Source organism: Pleurotus ostreatus (assembly GCF_014466165.1).
Source record: "Pleurotus ostreatus strain PC9 chromosome Unknown scaffold_1, whole genome shotgun sequence".
NCBI lineage: Eukaryota > Fungi > Basidiomycota > Agaricomycetes > Agaricales > Pleurotaceae > Pleurotus > Pleurotus ostreatus.
This window is the reverse complement of record NW_023503156.1, coordinates 3887826-3902062: the sequence shown is the minus strand read 5'-3', so window position 1 is coordinate 3902062 and position 14237 is coordinate 3887826. Positions and strand designations below refer to the sequence as shown.

At 50.3% G+C, this 14237-nt stretch overlaps 4 protein-coding genes across 4 annotated transcripts; 3 read left to right on the top strand and 1 right to left on the bottom strand.

The window, feature by feature from the left end:
- Positions 1–13: 13 nt before the first annotated feature.
- On the top strand, positions 14–4823 carry EAF1 (chromatin modification- protein VID21; the record flags this gene model as incomplete). The annotated part of the gene is made up of 10 exons (XM_036771072.1): positions 14–69; positions 123–275; positions 329–1829; positions 1884–2033; positions 2088–3261; positions 3314–3769; positions 3827–4026; positions 4083–4112; positions 4160–4699; positions 4761–4823. 10 exons carry the CDS (start codon positions 14–16, stop codon positions 4821–4823), a joined length of 4323 nt encoding a protein of 1440 aa, XP_036636917.1.
- A 1140-nt stretch (positions 4824–5963) lies between these two features.
- On the top strand, positions 5964–8784 carry PC9H_001421 (uncharacterized protein; the record flags this gene model as incomplete). The annotated part of the gene is made up of 7 exons (XM_036771071.1): positions 5964–6808; positions 6876–6909; positions 7052–7159; positions 7215–7333; positions 7395–7682; positions 7738–8203; positions 8263–8784. The coding sequence occupies 7 exons, from the start codon at positions 5964–5966 to the stop codon at positions 8782–8784; spliced, it is 2382 nt and encodes a 793-aa protein (XP_036636916.1).
- A 623-nt stretch (positions 8785–9407) lies between these two features.
- On the top strand, positions 9408–12305 carry PC9H_001420 (uncharacterized protein; the record flags this gene model as incomplete). The annotated part of the gene is made up of 3 exons (XM_036771070.1): positions 9408–9578; positions 9643–12148; positions 12223–12305. 3 exons carry the CDS (start codon positions 9408–9410, stop codon positions 12303–12305), a joined length of 2760 nt encoding a protein of 919 aa, XP_036636915.1.
- A 99-nt stretch (positions 12306–12404) lies between these two features.
- Positions 12405–13379, bottom strand: PC9H_001419 (uncharacterized protein; the record flags this gene model as incomplete). The annotated part of the gene is made up of 4 exons (XM_036771069.1): positions 12405–12563; positions 12628–12846; positions 12897–12926; positions 12984–13379. The coding sequence occupies 4 exons, from the start codon at positions 13377–13379 to the stop codon at positions 12405–12407; spliced, it is 804 nt and encodes a 267-aa protein (XP_036636914.1).
- Positions 13380–14237: the final 858 nt, after the last annotated feature.

Sequence of the window (14237 nt, the reverse complement as noted above, 5' to 3'; positions counted from 1 at the left end):
CCTAAATACCACAATGGCTGAAGAACCTTCCGACAATTGGTTGGTGGAACAACGCGTCGCACAGCTCGAGTAAGGGTACACCGAGCTTACTTTAATCTAAAGTGCTGATTTACTTGTTCCAGAGAAATCTCGCAGCGCAGAAATGTCCTCCTACGCCAAATGTACCGCATGCTTCAAAGGAAACATGACATTGGAACACTTCTTCCTGCTGACGACGACGACGTTGATCCTGATGGAGTTGACGCGTTCTTGGAGAGATTTGATTTTGCTACACAGTGCGTAATGGCTTTCGTGGAAATGATATAACCCATTTCCAATGTACATGAAGTCCAGAGACTAGTAGCATTGTAACACTCTCACAAGAAGAACTGGATGTCCCTATTCCCACCGTCGAGGATCCCGCCGACGATGCTGATCCCGAATCAGATGACTTGCTAGCACTTCAGCCCACTGAAGATCCTGACGTCGGTGCACACGACGCTCAAAGGACCAAACCGCCACCGAATCCCTACCGACTGCGACCTGCTCAGCCAGAAGACCAGGACAGTGATAGAGACGAGCTGGACTTTCTGTCTACCCCACCTCGCTCCCGTCATCGTACTCCGTCTCAACCCCTCGTTCGTTCTCGTTCTCCGTCACATCCAACTTCCCGCTCTCCACCTCCCGGCTCTCCGGTAGCGATAGACATTTCTGACTCATCCCCTCCCCCTCCGGAAGTCATAGATGTCGATGCCGACGAAGTCGAGAAACGCGAGGATTCTCCCATGGAAGTATTTGAGGTTGACGTCCAAGAACGAGATGTGAGTGAAACGCACGTCCAGGTCACTAATGCAGACACGCCCGAAAATGAAGTTGTGACGGAGGATATTGAGGAGGGCACAAATCCTCATGTTGTTCAACCTTCGGAAATGCAACCCGACGATTCCCCGGCCTTGCAAGATGTGGGACGCGATACCGCGCAAGCTCAACCCCTCCCTCCACTCCTTCAGCCTACTACTTCGCCCAATAATGAGGCCCCAGATGATGTTGCCTCCACGGTTGCAATGCCCGTCGAAAATATGGCTTACCATCCCGGTCCTGCAGTCGTCTTTGCCGAAGGTTCTTCGGCTGGTGGACCATTGGTGGCAGAGCACCAGGCCGATCATATACAGCCACCGCCCACCGACGTCGTAGCGGAACCCCCCGCTCTCCAAACTGATATCACTGACACGAAAGACTCTCACTCCAATCACGAAGATGTAGAGATGGAAGATGCCCCAGAAGCGCCGACTGATCCGGCTTCGGTCACTGTAACATCGCAACCAGCACCACCAGTTGCTGCCGATCCGTCTAACGTCGTGCTGCCGACCGAGTCCAGAACTGCAGAAGTATCGCCGCAGGTTGCGACCATCTCTCCAGCTACTTTATTCATGCCGCCCATCATCGAACGTCGGCGCCCTCCTCATATACTACGTGGCATACGTTCTCCTGCACTAGAAAACATCGGATATGTTTTTGAGCCCCCGCAAGATGTCGACATGGAGACATCTGATGCACCGGCGTCGGACCCAACTCAATATCACACATTCGACCCTCATTATACACTCCCTCCTTTGAAGAGTTTACCTGCCGAGTATCAGCGGAAAGGTAAGTTGACTAAAGCTCAAAGAAAGAGGGAGAAGGAGAAGCGAGAGAGAGAAAAGGACGGGTCTGTTCCAAAGGATGTTCTATCGAAGGAAGACAACTGGACACCATTGGGTTTGAATCGGTGGGCTGCCGTACTGAATGCCAATCCGTTGTACACCAAAGTCAGCAGGGCCACGAAATGTTTGCTGACGAAAGACTGGGGGGTATGTTTCTTGAACCCAAATGGCGTTGAGTGTACGACGTTAAATGTCATTTAGACGGCATTCACGGAACTTCGCCTCATTAAGACTTTCAATCACATAGAAAATCTCAAAGATGCTGGGAGGTGGAGCTTTCGCCAGCCTAAAAAGCAACGCGGAGTCGGTGGATTGCAGAAGACTCATTGGGATTACCTCATGGACGAAATGGTGGGTGTTCTCGTTTGAATACTCTTGACATATCTCGACGGTCCGATTCTATAGAAATGGATGCGGACCGATTTCCGTGAGGAAAGGCGATGGAAGCTGGCATTGGCCTATAATCTTTCTACCGCTGTCTTGGAGTGGCACGCTGCAGGAGATACTGCAACCAGAATAACGAACGGTATATGTATGAAGTGGAGGCCACCTAGGTCCCACGACCGCGTTCCGGAAGAAGAAGAAGATACAGGGATGATTGTCGACGAGGGTCATCCTTTGCCTGGGTTTACCGAAGAGTCCGCCCCGGGGGGTGACATAGATCCCCCAGAAGACCACGATGAAGACGCACAATTGAAGCCGATGAACCCGCTTTCTATCCTCAACTACAACTCTGATGATGACGATGACGACGATCAGGATCCAGATCAAGGCCAAGAACGGGAACAAAGTGTCGCTGATGCACTAGAGACCTCTGCGATGATAGATGATGCTCTGGACGCTCACGACTCCGGTGTTCCATCTGTGGAAATGGGTGCCAACACCATCCAGCCAAAAACGGAGGAGGTTGACGATCCATCCGCCTTACAGAATAAAGATGCTATGGCTGTCGATTCGCAAGATTCACCTGAACAACCAGTTGAGCAGAAACCGAAGGACCAAAGCCACGAAACGACGCCGACAGGACTCAAGACGGACTCTGCTAATCCCACATTGATGTCTGCAACGACTTCCCGCTCTAGCGATGAGCTTTCTGCTGCGAATAGCGCTGCTTCGAAAGCGATGTTGAAGAGTATCTATGCGCCCATCAGAGAGAGGATAGCGTATTCGGAACTGGATAAACTATTTCTTGACTTCGACGACCTGGACATTGCGAGAGATGAGACGAAGGACCCTGCTATTGACGAACTCGACCCATTGTTCCCCCCATCTGATTTGGCTTCTGTCTTTCCCGATTTCCAACCGTATGGTTTGTTCGACGTTCCGTCGCCGATCTTCACGTCCGATGGCAAGAAGAAGTCGGAAAAGAAGTCGGATAGGGATGATCCAAATAAACGAGCAGAGGATACTACCTACTCGAAGTTAGTCCCCATTGGCAAGTTTATGCACTGCAAACCAACTTTGCTCGGCCCTCTACAACCGTCAAAGAAGTGGAAGAACGGAGAATGGGTTAGGCTCGACGATTATGCTATAAGCGCCGAAGAAAACCCTGCGAGCAAACCAGTCGACATCTTCTCAGGTAAGGGCTATGTCAAATCCATGAGTTGTCATCATGTCAACCGATGCTTTAGGTCTCTTCGGGAGCAACAAACCTGTTGGCACTCAAACTATCCAATTGTCGAAGGACCGCCGCGCTACCGAAATCGTTTGGAATTCCAACGAGGACGCTTTGCTGAAGTCTCTTACTGAGCGGTACCCCAACAACTGGTCCCTCATCGCAGAATGCTTCAATTCCGCTCGGATTACTCTTTCTACAGACAAGCGAACCGCTCGGGACTGTCTTCAGAGATATGACGCCTTGCTTGGCCCAGGGAGTCAGGCGTCCTTGGACGGTACTGGTGTCCCAATGACGCCAACCACGCAGATGACCACCCGCGGTGTTAAACGTCTGGCTAGCGTCAGTGCTGCCGGTTCCAGCATGATCCCGAACGCTAGTGAGCCAAGAAAACGGCGCCGCCATGCCTTGGTTCATGACGCCATGCGTAAGCTTACTCGGCAACGACTCGCCACCGCACAAAAGAATGCTAGTAAGTCCTTACATTGCAATTCTGACGGTACACCATCATTAACATGGTTGGGCGTAGTGGCACAACGAAAGCCGCTGGTTGTACACGACACTCATACAGAGTACAACAAATTGCCCAAGATGTCGCCAGCAGAGTTAGGACGACTGAAGGCAGAAAAGGAAGCGAGATTGAACGCCGACCAGGCCATCGTGAAAAGAAAGCAAGAGGAACTTCGCTTGCAGCAGATGCAACGAATGCAGATGGCAACGGCGAATGGGGTGAGTGGTTTCGTTAACGGTCACCGAACACCGCTGATAGAGTTGAAACTGGACAGCAACAAGCGGCGGTACCACACCAGCAACAAGTAAGTCCAGCCTTTCGTCATGTTCCGAGGTTGAACCTTTTCGAAAGGTGGGGATTGCTCAACATCAACGCATCTCTACCCCTGTTTCTGCGAATTCTCGCCTTTCTCCCCAACAGGTGGCACAGGCCCAAGCCCATTTACAGCAGCGCAATATATTGCAAACTCAACAAACTCAACCAATACCCACCCCACAGGTGCCAGCGCAAGTCAGTCAGGTTGCAGTCCAAGGTCAGCCGGCGATTCAAGCCCCGACGCAGAACGGTGTGCAGGCGGCAAACGGCGCTGGAACCCCGCCTCAGCTTCCTCAGAATGGGACGGCGGCGACTACCCATGCGACTTACGTTTCTCCACCAAGAAATGCTGGCACGCCCGTCAATTCTGTCTCAAGTGCTACTTCGCCCCGTCCACCCTCAGCTCAGGCCCAAGCAGCTTTGTTGCATGCGACACAAATGCAGCAAGCTGTTCAGATGCACCAGCAAGCCACCGCCCGAACGGGATCGAATATAGCCTATTATATGACGCCGTCTGGTACTCCATATACGGCCGAGCAGATAAACGCTATGAGGGTGCAACTTATGCAGCATCAGGTCAGTTATAGTACATATGTTTTGATCGATTCACTGAACTCAGATGTAAAAATTGGCCCAGGCTGTGGTACAAGCACAAGCACAAGCACAGCAGCAGCAGCAAGGTGCTGGCCAGGGATCGTAAATGTGTTTTTAATGCACCGTTGAGTACAGCGAATTGTTCTCTCGTTGTAATGTTGTAATTGCAATAATCGTTCGGACCATGATCCCGTAGTTCAGTCTGGAACTGAGAGCGCTAGTGATGCGGTTTGGTCCGCCATGCTCGCCCACTGATGACGGATTTGTTAGTGCCATCAAGGCGTGAAGGGGTATGAGGTTTGGTGTAGTCTCTCGGCGAGCGCCCATCAGTGAACCCTGCCCCAATCTACGACAAAGTCTGTGATCTATATTGACTGAGATTCCCCTTGAGACTTGCGCTGGATAATTCTGGCTAGGACTGGTTGAAGGCGAGGGCGTTCTTCCACCCCACCGCCGTCATTATCCACTTGGTTGCACTTTTGGTGTGTGACAAAACCTTTCTATCCTTCTAGCCCCTGGCTTAGGTACTTCAGGGTCTGTTCGTGCCAGGTCTATGCCCAGTCCGCTCAAGTCCCATTCCAGAAAATGCGTAGAATTCATTGATTTTGCGGGGTTGCTATATAACATTTTTTCACATATCATGCTAACTCATAGATACCGTCAGAGTTTGGCACATGTCGCACCGCCTTGAGGATGGGCGGTGCGCTGTAGATTAAGAGGGCAGCAAAGGCAATCTTGACAAACGGGCGAAGAGCTTTCGAACTCTTTGCGGGCAAACAAACTGACTGCACAGCCTGAAGGTGCTTCCATCAAAGTCAATACAGAGTTAACGGCAAGTCGACGGGACCAGAAAGAATCGGGCGCTGATTTGCCTTGTGGCAAAGTCAAGCCGCTCAGCTCGCTCGGCAACAGTGGCAAAGATGCTCGGGCAGACTTTGATTGGTCCGAGTTTATTTGTACATGTTGTATTGCGGGGAAGCTCAGCCGTTTGAATTTGGCCGTCGAGGGCTATCGCCAAGGCGCCGGTCTGTCTGTGTAAAACTTGAGCCTGATCAACCTTTCTTTTCTACCTTCACTTTCTCCACCTTTCTTCTCACCTCCTTTTCCTCATCGTCCCCGCCACTGGCCTCCCAGTCTTCGTCGTCGTTGCCAACGGTGTGCACACCTTGTCGTTCGCCGTAAGTGCCACCCAGCCTGCTAAAAGACACGCCCCAATCGGTTCTTCTCAGGTTCAACGCCGACCAACATGTCTAACCCACAACAACCCTCCGCCAACATATCGTACGACCCGCTACCGCTGACGACCGATGCCGACCAGTACCAGAACGCCCTTTATAATGCCCCCGGTTCACCAGGACCGGCCTCGCCTAGTTTCCAGAACATGCGCGAACTGGGATCAACCTCGAGCCTACCGCCCGGTGCCAGTGCAGCGCAACCACGCTTCATGGGCACTTACGATGGCCACGCGGGCCCACGAGAGTCATACGCATCGTCTCAATATCCATCTGGGGGTTCTGACTTCAATGGCTCCGTCGTAGCCCTCAACGACACTTCTATGGGGGGTCGAACTTTGACCGGGTCACCATATCGTGACGAGCCCGACAGTTTCAACGAACAGGGTCACGCGATGTCACCTATGGGACAGAGCAGTAGCCCTCGTTATCTTGGAGAGAAGCAAAACCTCTACGCCGCACCGCGCGCCAAATCCAGCAGGAAGGTCCTCATACTAGCGGTTCTCGCTTCTCTCATTCTCTTGATTCTCGCCGTCGTCATCCCAGTATACTTCGCTGTGATCAAGCCTAGAATGCGAAATAGCGACAACGATAGCAGCAATGATTCTGATTCATCAAACTCGGACAATAATAACAGCCACAGTCCTCAGGCCACGGGCAAGCCTCAAGTTAAGATTGTCACTGGAAGAGACGGAAGCGAGATAACTACAGAAGACGGATCTAAGTTCACATACGAGAACAAGCTCGGAGGTTATTGGTATTGGGACGAGGACGATGTGTTCAACAATGGCGCCAAGGCTCAATCGTGGACCCCCGCTTTGAACGAGACATTCAGATATGGCATTGACAAGATCAGAGGGTGAGCATAGTGTGGATTCATTGCATCTTTAGCTATTACTCACCAATGACGCTGTTACCATTTTCAGTGTCAATCTCGGTGGATGGCTAGTCACGGAACCTGTAAGCCAACGTTCTGTCAATCAATGACATCGTCAATGGACTAACTTATCCCCTTCGTAGTTTATGCAAGTCGAGCTTCTTCGTAACTGTGCCTTGATGTGTTGATAACCTTCTTTAATTCAGTACTCCCGCTCTTTTTGAGCCATACGCTGATACGGCGACACCTGCTGTTGACGAATGGACACTCACCGAGAATCTGCGAAGGGACAACAAGATGGACGTTCTGGAAAATCATTACAAGACATTCATTGTACGTGGTGGTATCATTAACACTGATCTCACACGATGCTTATTTCGACCTTCAGACAGAAAAGGATTTCGCTGACATCGCTGGAGCTGGGCTAAACTACCTTCGCGTCCCCATTCCCTTCTGGGCTGTGGAGACGAAGCCTGGGGAACCCTTCTTGCAAGGCACAGCTTGGACGTAAGCTTCTTCGTGCATGCTCCTATTCTGTACCTTATTGTTGACTATGAATCTTCCATAGTTACTTCCTCAAGGCTATTCAATGGGCTCGCAAGTACGGTCTTCGTATCAACCTCGATCTCCACGCTGTTCCTGGGTCACAAAATGGTTGGAACCACTCTGGTCGCCTCGGGCAGACGAACTTCCTCAACGGTCCTATGGGCATTGCGAACGCTGAGCGTACACTTGATGTCATTCGGGTGATGACTCAGTTCATCAGCCAGCCTCAGTACAAGGATGTTGTCACGATGTTCGGTATACTGAACGAACCCCAAGGCACGCAAGTTGGACAGGAGCAGCTCTCGCGATTGTGAGTTTTACTTGATGTATTTACTCCCTTGCAAGTAGCTCAATCGTATGTCTAGCTACATGGAAGCTTACAACGTGATCCGTGAGGTCACTGGTGTTGGCGAAGGAAAGGGACCTTACATCTCTTACCACGATGGCTTCTTCCCTCGTAGCACGTGGCCTGGCGTTTTCGGACAGGCTGATCGCATTGCTCTCGACTCGCATCCCTACCTTTGCTTTGGTGGACAATCCGACAATCCCATGTCTTCCTATGCCAACGTACCTTGTCAACAGTGGGGTGCAAGCATGAATTCTTCCCTGGCTCAGTTCGGTGTCACGACTGCCGGTGAATTCAGTAATGCTGTCACGGATTGTGGTCTGTACCTTAACGGCGTTAATCTTGGGACACGTTACGAAGGAAACTATCCCGGAGCTCCCAATCGTGTTGGTAGCTGTACAGAGTGGACCGACTGGACGAAGTACACCCCAAAAATGAGGGCAGACATTAAACAGTTCGCTCTGGCTAGCATGGACGCTCTCCAGGTATGCCTGGAAACCCTTCTTCATCTGTTTACCATCCTCATTCAACTTTGAACGTTTAGAATTACTTCTTCTGGACATGGAAGATTGGTAACTCGAGTGTTTCTGGAAAGGTCGAAACGCCAGCTTGGTCGTACTCTCTTGGTCTCCAAGAGGGATGGATGCCTAAGAACACTCGCGAGGCCGATGGAACGTGTGGCAACACTGATCCCTTCCAACCTCCTCTTGCGGCCTGGCAGACTGGTGGTGCAGGTGCAGGTAACATCCCCGCCGCAACCGCTTCTGGTCTTTCTTGGCCTCCCCCAACTATCTCCAACGCTGGTGCAGCATCTCTGCTTCCCAGCTATACCAGAACTGGCCCGATTCCTACTCTTCATGGCCCAACTTTCACCGGCTCATCAATGACTGCCACACCTAGTGTCGGCAACGGATGGGCCAACCCGAGTGATTCTGCTGGTTATTATACGGAGGTCGCTGGATGTAGTTACTTGGATCCATGGGTAGGGCCCACTGCCGCACCGCCGTCACCCCTCTGCCCTGGCGCCCCAGCCGCTCGTCGTGCTGCCCCAACGCCTGCACCATGACATGGAATGATGAACGACCGTTTCTGATCATTCATCCCAGTTATCCTACGCTTTGCGCATTCATCATTGTAGATTGACTTTGCATTCACCACTGCCCTCTCGGTGAACCCATTACATGACTCTTATATATCTTAGCATTATCCTCTACAAACGGACCTCTGATCATATATATCGCTTTGTAGCTGCCTTGTGGCTCCCTTATCCTCTCTCTGTCTCTAACATATTTCGATGCTCAAGGCTTCGGAGCTTCACGAGCTATCGGGCTCTTCACGACACGTAGTTGAACTTTGTGGATACTCTACGGACCTTTCGGCATGGGATAGTAGTCGTTCGTTTTCAAGATTATCAGTCTTTACCTACCTATTTCTCGGTTATACAACATAAAAGATAATTGAAACTCTGACATGCGTCTTGTATTTGGTTGCTCCTTGTCAACGACTCAATTTCCGACTGGATTTCGCTGATGATCATGATGCGTCCCACGCCAACCGACCTACTCGTCGTGAATGGAAACTGATTGACCACTGCTTCAGGTTTTGTTCCCAGCATCGAGGCTGTGACGCAACATTGTGTTATTACTATGCTGCAACAATCAATGAGCTTCGTTTCCATATCCTGCCTCAATGGCTACTAACTCTGACTTAGACCTTGCGGGCAAGGAAGAGAGGGAGCAATTTGGCCAAGAACTTGCTGATGACGCGAAAATCTGGCGCGAATATGTGAAGGAATCCTCACAATATGATGCCCAGATGGTTGGCGAATGGAACCGGACCGTGGATAGCAGCCTCATATTTGTGAGTAGGAGGACCCTTTGTGTTCAGTGCTCTGTGAGCTGACCATTGTTGGGAATATTCACAGGCAGCACTGTTTTCGGCTGTGGTGGCCTCCTTCGTAGTCGAATCGTATCAAATGCTCAGTGTTGACCCTCAAGATGTGACAAATTCCCTCCTGGAAAGCATCCTGGCCGCACAGACATTATCGGCCGCAAACATGACCTCCCCCATTTCAGAGGATACTGCCTTCACGCCATCGTCGTCTGCAATATGGGTGAATGCATTGTGGTTCACCTCCTTGACCTGCAGCCTTGGCATAGCAGCTGTAGGCATGCTCGTGAAGCAATGGTTGAGCGCGTACCTAGCGGGGCTGCCAGCTGCACCACACCTTCGAGCACAAATCCGGCAGCATCGGTTCGACACACTCCACGCCTGGCAGACACACCATATAATCAACTGCCTACCATTAGCTTTGTCTTTGTGCTTGATCCTTTTCCTTTCCGGCTTGGTTATCTTGCTTCTCGACGTAAGCCCTCCTATCGGTATAGCAAGCGTTGTCCTGGTCGCCGTTACAATCACTTTTCAAGCGATGAACTTCTTGCTCCCGGCTTTCTGTAACTGTCCATGGAAAACTGCCGTTTCGCCAATCTTCTTCCACCTCCTGGGCCCCCTTCGACGCGGTATTCCATACATTCGGTCGTCGCCGCGTCGACTCAAACCCCTGCTCAGACTCGGCCATCATCTCATGGAATCTTCCATACGTGTCTTGAAAACTATGGGCCGTTACCTCGTACTTCCTTTCGTGCTCATTTTCTTTCTCGGCCACTCAGTTACACTGCTGCTTATGCCACGCTCAGTAAAGTCTTGGCTATCTCGTATGGCGTCCTATATGCCAGAATTGCGTCGTGTCGCCAAAGGCTTCGTTATCCTTCTCAAGGAACGGATTCCTGCTGTCAGGCTCAACATCCACTTGAATATGACACTCGTCAGTGAGTCAGAGGCAGACAAAGAGGAATCCAGGGTTGGTATCAATCGTCCAGCTCTGGATTCTCACTGCATCCTCTGGCTTATCCACACATCGACGAATCCGCCAGTAACAAGTTGTGCTCTGCAGTCTGTATCAGGGTTTCAGCTCGGCGCAGAGGCCGCTAGGCTATTAGCGCAGAGCCCAATCCCTGATCTGATATCGCAAAAGCTACGTACCAGCTGCGCTAACAACGGGTATCCAATGGACTCAATATCGATTGAGCGATACATCCGAGGATTGCATGTCATTCGTCACGCTTTTCGTACCGACAAACCATCGAAACCAGGCGTCAACTTCGGAGCACTTGAGAGCATTATACCAAAGCCTGGTACCTACGCATATTTGACGACAATATGCGCTAAAGTTATGCTCAACGACATCGTCGATTGTTTGGAACAAATTCAAGACGGTTCGATGATCTGCCCTGCAGCTCAAACACAGCTCCTAGTGGATACATTAATCCAGGAGCTCAAATCACGGAAGGGCCCAAAAGAGGATCACTGGGTGTCTGCGCAATCCGGTGGATGGGCCCGCATTTCTGCCAGAGTCATCCCTATTTTCGTTAAACTTGTCGACGTGCCGCCCTCCTCACCTGATCCAGGCATCCCACTTGACATCCCACCGTTGGATGTAGCGATTGCTGCAGGCATAGCGGCGTTGACTAAATCTCAGGCAGAACCATACGAACCCGTTGGCTCTGATCTGCCTGAGTTTATACGATTTTACGACCTCTTATTGTATGGTCTATCGACGATCATGCGGTATCCCTCTTCATATGGATGTAACGACACAGAGACGTTGATGATCGTTCGCCAAAAATTCTTCACGGTGGTGCAGCGTTGCCCTGAGCAGTTGACCTCGAACGATACTGTTTCTACCGTATTCGCTATGTTGCTCCGCCATATATTTCGCCAACCGCCAGATGAATGGGATACTAGGGGTCTCATGATATGGACCTCCCAGGCTGATATAAGGATCCTTAGTAAAGTCGACTGTTCGCCATTGCTCCTTGCTTTTCGCAATCTTGTCACCCTTCCTAATCCACCTGCCATGACCGCACACCTCTACCTCGATTGCATGGAACGTATCCTTATAGAGGGCAATGGGATCAATCGGTTTCCTAGTACCTCCCCCATCGTGTCATATCTTTCTGATTTCATCTCAAATTACGGGCGATCTGTTTTTATGTCTTCGGCTAGGTCACAGGCTTTCCGTCTCCTAGGCAAATACGCCCATGCGACATGCTTGCGAGCAACCCCCAACAAAGAGACTCGCCTTATCAGCGACGGCCTCCTCATCGCCGTACGGGATTTCTTCGAAAACCCCGGTTCCATAATTCAAGAAGACCTCGATATATGGATATCGGCACTTCTCCATCTTTCGAAGGGCCACAAGAAGCTCTTGTTGGAAAGTCGCTCCGTTGAAGCGATTGTTACTTGGTCAATCAAGAATTGGAGGGGACATGAACTATCTGTTCTATATCGAGACAGGTTGATGGCGCTAGCCGCTCAGATTGGGCTTTCCGTCGATTTCCATGAAGACCCAACTTGGTTCAGAGAGCTAAGTATGTGCACTGGCTGGTGGTTGAAATTTATGAACTGACATTACCATTCCCCATTTCTCCGTAGTATCCCATAGAACCGCTCCTCAACACCTCGCTGCCCGATGATAGTCCTCGCTTTGTCGTGTTTGTAGCCTTACAGTATTTTATTTTCCAGTAGTACAATATGTGACATCGTAACATTATTCTTAAGACAATCAATATTCGCCGTTTCGGACTCATTTCCGCTTGTTCATACAGCCTGGGTTGTAACAGTGCGTCAATGCTCCCCACTGGTGGTAGCATACCGATCCTCAAGATCTTCTTGACCCCCAAATCCTCCCTCGAAGTCATGATCCACCTTACTAGTAGTGGTCGAGGCGTCGCTCTCCTTATTCTTCGATAGCTCGTCTCGTATAGTGGCTAGCTGTGCCTGTTCCTGTGCACGAAGAGTTAGCATAGCTTCAATAGGTCTATTGGCGCTCAAAGCCATAGTAAATCACCTTCTCGTGTATGTATCGGGCTTCTTCAGCCTGTTCTTTTGATTTCCACACACCGTCCTGTTGATCGCCATCAGAACTTGAGTCGAATACGTGGTGTGTATATGTGACATGCCTGTGATGTTGACATTCTAGGTTATCTGTGTTCTCAAGGTCGTTCCGTATCGTTGTGGAGAGAGAGGGTATGACGGATCTCGGCAGTGGGCATTGGAGACCGGCCTCCTATTTAGGCATACAAGTCAGGGGCCCCTATTCGACTCAGAGGTACAAACAAATCCATCCATGAGCCTCCCACCGTCGGTCTTGCATGTCCATCTTAACTGTGCAAGTCACAATTCTTCCAGACCCTTCATAATAACCTCTGCCTCTATGCCTATTAATTTCTTCCCCCTCGTCAAATTGAGGAAATACTTCCGTAGTGTTTGGGCTGGCCACCTTTTCAGTGTCCACAGACACTTCAGGTCTTTGATCTCGAGGTCATTCACAAATTTGCTGAGCAAGTGGGTCATGGGAGGGACACATCTGCTCAGAAATCTGTGAACATCCGGTGACTCCCAGGTCTGAACTTCCAAAGATGGGAGATGGTAGAGACTTCTTTTTCGGTGGGATTGGGGAGCCGCCCCAGTTAATGGAATAGGTGATGATGGGTATGCTTGGCCCCAAGGGGTAGATGGTTGATGGGTCGACACACAATGGTTCCATGAAGTAGCTTGTGGTGGCGTAGGTATAGCTGGGATAATTGATATCTCGTACATTTGTGGTTCTGTGGGTAGGGCCAATGGAATGAGGCATGTAGCTGGGCGTCGGAACTTAGGCAGATCCTATGAGTAGTTGTCACTCTTGAAATCAAACCTCTTGTTGATGTATACAATGCATACCTTATCCCAAAGGACAATCGTGGGATTGCGAAGTTTGATATCCGGCGAAAAGTGACTATGCTTATGTTGCGAAGGAAGTAGTTACAGCATTGTATTGGCTTACTCGCACTTACAAGAATTGTGGTGCTTTTCTCCCGTTGAAGTTCATGGCGATGAGTGCATCGGGTAGTGCGTATATGATTTCGCACTTGGTTGACTATCGCTGGTTCCATGTCTGGATCAAGAAGCGTCGGACATATCCTCTGTATCTAGAATGCCTTGGGTTCAACACAATTAGCACGGGGCGTGTATGTGCTCACTCTTTCCCAGAACTTGTCCCAATTTGACTTTGGCTGGTGCTTGGCTGTGTAGTGTTTCCAATCAAAAGTAACTCTTATCATTTGGTTGACTCTTTGCTGTTCGAATTGTGCAACTTATATGAGGTTAAATTGCTCGAGATTACTCGGCCGAAGCTCACCGAGAGAGATCTGTTCTTCTTCCCATCCCGGTCCTGGAGGAAATGCTTTGCGGGAAACGATTAGATTACTACCAAGCTACTCATCCTAAAGGAATAAGAATATTTACCTCTATGCCATATTCTGGCTTGCGCAGCGTATTTCTGCGCGGTCCATAGCTTTTGCGCGTAGTATGCATTCCTGAAGACATTCACAAACAGGAGCAGAACAGGGGTAGTAGGCATGGGAATTTCAACACCCCGTGATCCCATGCAAATCGCGTCGCGTCGCGATTGAATTG